Genomic DNA, 5,773 nt, shown 5'->3' on the forward strand with positions numbered 1-5,773 from the left:
CTTTTGTTTGCTATAAATTCTGGGAGACAGCATATGGTGGAATTTTTATTGAAGAACCAGGCAAATGTACATGCCGTTGACAATTTCAGAAGGTGCAATAGTTTTTGTTTTTTGTTTTTTGTTTTTTTTCCCTAAAAACCTGAGTGTTCTAGAGTGGTAAGAGTCACTCAAGTCGGAAATGTTAGTAAGATTAAACTTATAATTATTGGCATATAGTAAAAAATAACACGAATAATCAGTTAGGTAGAAAAGCAGTTATTTGGACTGAGCAGCATAAAAAACAGTATATAGTAAGATTCATCTTCTCTTATAGACTGTTATTTGTAATTTGATGTTTTTGGTCCTGTAATCTTATATTAGCTAAAGGGGTTTTGTATTTTATTAATTTTATAAAGTGTAGACTTTAACTTTCAGTTTACAACTACTACTATTACCATTATCATTATTATTATTATTATTATTGTTGTTGTTGTTGTTGTTGCTGTTGTTTTCAGTCTGCAGATAGCTCTTACTTATTTGATCCCTAGCTGACTTTGAATTACAATATATCAGACTAGGAAAGCAATGGGAAAATCTTCATCTAAATCTTTGCCTACTTTAGATAAGTGACCTCAGCACAGTTTCTTGGCCATCAAAGGACTATAAATTAGCAACTTGTATTATGTCATATCCCAATGGGACATGAAGCTTGCTTGTTGTCCCTGCCTTTTAGCCTTGGTGGTAATTTACCAAGATGAACACTTAAGCACCCAAGATGCTTATACACATAAGCTAGTACATGTAAATGGTTATTATGTCTGTCCTGACAGGCAAGATATGAAATTGGTAAAGTGTATCCAATTTGCCAATTAAATATCTTTATTAAAGTTCTTGAGTGCTGTTATTTCTTTATTATTTTAGAACAGCCCTCATGCTTGCAGTACAGCATAGCTCATCAAATATCATCAGCCTCCTCCTTCAACAAAATATAAATATCTTTTCTCAAGACATGTTTGGCCAAACAGCCGAGGATTATGCTGTTTGTTGTGATTTGAGAAGGTATGTGCTTATATTAAAAGACCGGTTAATACTAAATTAAGGTTTAAAATAATTACAACTATTGCATCTTATATATTAGGTGACAGTTCATAATTTGGTTGAGGTAGTTTGGAATGGCAACAAGTTAGTCCACTTTTTAGCCAGAAATCAAACAGAAATCTAGACTAGTTAGAAGTAGCAATGAGTGCAAGATTCTTTCCGGACTTTTAAAGACCTTTATCCCTAGGGATCTCAGTGTTGTTCATTTTATTCCAAATATAACCCTTATATGTGAGATAGAAATAATGTCACATCTTTTACTTTTTCTTTCTTTCTTTTTTTAATTTTTTTTTGAGACAACGTCTGACTATGTTACTCATGTTCCTGAGCTGAAGTGATTCTCCTGCCTCAGCCTGGCAAACTGCTAGCCACCATGCCTGGCCTGACTTTTCTAATTAGTTATTAGGTCTTGAAATGTCCACTTTAGCAGAAAATCTTGTATTATCCCCTGGGGCTGTCTCCTATGCCTTCCTCCTTTGAATTTTTCAAAAAGCTAATGGGTTCCCTAAGCCCAAGGTAGAATCTTGCTTTACAAGTCAGAAGAAGGGGGGGAAAGGCCATTCTAGTCATTCTGTTGTTTCCATTGATTCACTTGCTGTATTGCTGCCATTGTAACTGATCCTGCAATCTGGTAATGATTGACTTTTGCCACCAGGATGCCCTTACTGATTCAGATTCATCACTCTTCATGGTGACTCATACACAGAGTCCACAGCTACAGTGTTTTGTTTTGTTTTGTTTTTTTGAGACGGAGTCTTGCTCAGTAGCCCAGGCTGGAGTGCAGTGGCACAATCTCAGCTCACTGCAAGCTCTCCCTCCTGGGTTCATGCCATCCTCCTGCCTCAACCTCCCAAGTAACTGGGACTACAGGCGCCCACCACCATCCCTGGCTAATTTTTTTTGTATTTTTAGTAGAGACGGGGTTTCACCATGTTAGCCAGGATGGTCTCAATCTCCTGACCTCATGATCCACCCGTCTCGGCCTCCCAAAGTGCTGTGATTACAGGCATGAGCCATTGTGCCCGGCCCACAGCTACGGTGTTTTTTAGTTCATGTACATAGGCTCAGCCATTGTTCCCAGCACCCTGCTCTGGCAGCGAGGCCTCCTGGCTCTACCCACACACATAGTGAGTAAATTGACCTTCCCCCCAACACTAAAAATCTTATTTGTAGCCCACCTCTTGGCTAGGCTTAGCCTATACCTTCATGGTATGTTATCCTTTGAGACCAGTGTCCATTTTTTCTCTAGCAAATATTAATTGGGATTGTATTCAACAGTTAGGGATGTTTAAATAATGTTGCAGGAAGAAAGGAGAGGTCCCTTTGCTTTTGTTATCACATCTGTACCTTGAGGCTTTTTTCTGACCTGTGTAGCAGCTTTTGTTAGATAGCAGAAGGTTTCACATTATCCTTCAATAGAGTAATGGGCACCAACTTGGAGTTGGCCCCTCAAGTAATGTGTTTCCATAATAATGAAAATCTCTCAGGCTACTTGCATCTCTACCTCAAGTTTTTAAAATATTTTAAAATTTTACCTCACAGGAAGTCATTCAATAGAATTCTCTGTATCTAAAGTAGGTAATTTGGATTTAACAGAGCTAAGCCTTACCCATGACTCATCAGTATCCATGTATAAAACAGTGCTTTATACTTGTTTCAGTAGCACATATTCTAAAATTGGATCAATACAGAACAGATAAGCATGCCTGCTGCCTAAGGAGGGCACGCAAATTCAGAAAGCATTCCACATGTTGCACAGTCCCCAGAAGGTCATTTGACTATTTGTTAACTAGCTTCTAGGAAACAATGTGAGTCAAACCAAAACAGAAGACACCCGATAATCATTATAAAAGTATTCGTGTAAGGTGATCTGTGAAATGAGAACAGAGCTGAGTAGCACATGAGATGTTACATGCAACTATGTTGTTAGTACATGACTTGGAAATAAGGAAACATCAACTTGCATCTCTTTCATGGAACTGAAAAACAATACAAGCAGGGCTTTGTCTTGTATGTCAGTTGGAGACGACCAAGAAGATGCAGCCTCTAACACAGACCTGCTGGCTCTAAGTTTGAGGAGGTAGAGAAGGAATGGTAGTTGTCCCAGCCGGGTTTTGACACCTGTTAGTTTTCTGCCCTTGGTGTGATTGATGAGCTCAGTAATAGGGGACAATTAGGTTATATGTTTTAATGAGATAATAATATATTTATATATAAATTTAGTTACAAGTTATGAACTAGCTAAAATGCTCTGAACTACAAACCACAATGAATAGAACTAATATAACCAAAATTAGCATATTCTCTGAAAACTATGACATTCAAATATTAGAACCTATGGAAAAACACTCATCAGGTTTTATTTGAGATTCCAAAATGGTTTCAGCAATGCAGTTCAAGAATAAATTTTTCCATTGCTTTACTATTTCTCTGAACATTTAAACGTGTTATCTCATTACATCCTCCTAACAACCTAGTGAAATCAAGTAGTAAAATCTTTATTTTTTAGAAGAAGCCATGGAGCTTAAGAGAAGCAACTGGTCTGAAAACAAAATACCTATTGGTTACGGAGCGAGGACTTACTCTGAATGCAGGACAGTTTCCAGGCTGTTAAGCTAGCTAACTAGAATTAATTTACTGAGCTATGCTTTTCTCAGTTTATGAGTACTTCCTGTTTTTCTTCTTTAATTAGAAGATTAATAAGTTTATAGAGCTTAAAATTTTAAAGTGTATTGGACGTTAGAGTTCTGATATTAGCTCTGATATTGTCTGAAATGCTTTAAGAATTTAATCTGTTTGGTAAAGATTTTTCATATCACTATTAAAATACCAATTTTATTTATTACGTTTATTATGCATAGCATTCAACAACAAATTTTGGAACATAAAAATAAGATACTTAAAAATCATCTTCGAAATGACAATCAAGGTAAGACTTCTGATAGTAAATTTCTGATTTCCCTTGGTGATCTTACTGATTTTAAAAAAGCAAAATTACAGGCCAGGCATGGTGGCTCACACATGTAATCCCAGCACTTTGGGAGGCTGAGGCGGGTGGATCACATGAGGTCAGGATTTTGAGACCAGCCTGGCTAACGTGGTGAAACCCCATGTCTACTCAAAACACAAAAATTAGCGGGGCGTCATGGCGGGCGCCTGTAATCCCAGCTACTTGGGAGGCTGAGGCAGGAGAATCACTTGAACCCGGGAAGTGGAGGTTGCAGTGAGCTGAGATTGCACCACTGCACTCCAGCCTGGATGGAAAAGCAAGACTCTATCTCCAAAGAAAACAAAAAAGTAAGATTACATATTTTTAATCATAAAAGAGCAGTTTAAAATATATATGTTTATATATAAATTTTTTTTAATTTGTTTAGTTTAGAATTCAGAGTTATTTAAGAAGTTAGTTGTGGCTGATTCTCAGTCTCAAACAGTATTGTCTGAAAAAATTCATTTACCTACTTATGATCCCTGAAATTCTACATATTTTTGTATTAATATCAACAAGAAATTAGATTAAGTTAATATGTTGCATTTTCCTCTATAATTACATTGTTAGAAATTGGACTTGTTATGCAAATGGATCTTCTATTTAATTTTTATAGTAAATGGTTTGCATTTAGTAAATAAATGTTAATTACAGTTGATTCTTGAATATTGTGGGGGTTAGGGACTCTGATCCCTGTGGAGTTGAAAATCTGAGTGTAACTTTGACTCCTTCCAGACGTAACTACTAATAACCTACCGATGACTGGAAACTTTACTGATAACATAAACAGTCAGTGAACACGTATTTGTATGTGTTGCATTATTATATACTATGCTTTTAGAATAAAGTAAGCTAGAGAAATGAAGCTGTTATAAAGAAAATCATAGAAAAGAAAAAATATACTTACTATTCATAAACATAAGTGAATCCTCCCAAAGGTCTTCATCTTTATCATCTTCAGGTTGATTAGGCTGAGGAGGAAGAAAATGGTTGGTTTTGCTGTCTCTGGTTTGCAGAAGCAGAAGAAAAATCTGCATATAAGTGGACCCCTGCAGTTCAGACTCATTGTTCAAGGGTCAACTGCATTACACAGGAATTTGTGTCACTAAGAAAGTAACTGTCTTTAGAACTAGGAATTCAAATATCCCTTTGTGATACCATAAACAAATGGCAATAAGAACCATAAAACTGAGTCAGTGTGCACCCATACAAATAGAAGATTATTTTTGAAGATACCTACTGAATGCAGAAGCAGAAGTTATGTTACATATTCTTATACAAACAAGGTCTATTTTTAATTTATTCACCGTAAGTTGGAACTTCATGAGATATATTCACTTCTTAGAACAAGCTGTGTTTTTTTATGTGCTAGATAGTTATCATAATAATGGAAATTTTATTGGAACAAAATAATCTGTTACCAGGCTGGGCGTGGTGGCTCATGTGTAATCCCAGCACATGGGAGGCCAAGGAAGGCAGATCACTTGAGGTCAGGAGTTTGAGACCAGCCTGGCCAACATGGTGAAACCCTATCTCTACTAAAAGTGCAAAAATTAGCCAGGCATGGGGGTGGGCACCTGTATTCCCAACTACTCAGGAGGCTGAGGCAGGAGAATTGCTTGAACCCTGGAGGTGGAGATTGCAGTGAGCCAAGAATGTGCCACTGCACTCCAGCCTGGGTGACAGAGCAAGATTCCATCTCAAAAA

At 36.9% G+C, this 5,773-nt stretch overlaps 1 protein-coding gene and 1 non-coding gene across 3 annotated transcripts in view; both read left to right on the top strand.

Moving 5' to 3' along the window:
* Positions 1-11: 11 nt before the first annotated feature.
* LOC116465155 (putative ankyrin repeat domain-containing protein 19) overlaps positions 12-5,773 on the top strand; it is a 6,623-nt gene continuing 861 nt past the window's right edge. Inside the window, exons 1-3 of one of the 2 annotated variants that reach the window (XM_032148335.2) lie at positions 12-92; positions 901-1,038; positions 3,939-4,006. In XM_032148335.2, the coding sequence (XP_032004226.1) occupies positions 34-92; positions 901-1,038; positions 3,939-4,006 (265 nt within the window). In that variant the 5' untranslated portion in view covers positions 12-33. Of the gene's footprint in view, positions 93-149; positions 1,039-3,938; positions 4,007-5,773 lie in introns of those variants that run through there. The other variant, XR_009212343.1, reaches the window with a different exon arrangement.
* LOC116465157 (U6 spliceosomal RNA) lies at positions 2,729-2,831 on the top strand. The gene has a single exon (XR_004247119.1). It is a non-coding gene; the product is annotated as a U6 spliceosomal RNA (small nuclear RNA).

Source organism: Hylobates moloch, unplaced genomic scaffold (assembly GCF_009828535.3).
Source record: "Hylobates moloch isolate HMO894 unplaced genomic scaffold, HMol_V3 SCAFFOLD_3446, whole genome shotgun sequence".
NCBI classification, from domain to species: domain Eukaryota; kingdom Metazoa; phylum Chordata; class Mammalia; order Primates; family Hylobatidae; genus Hylobates; species Hylobates moloch.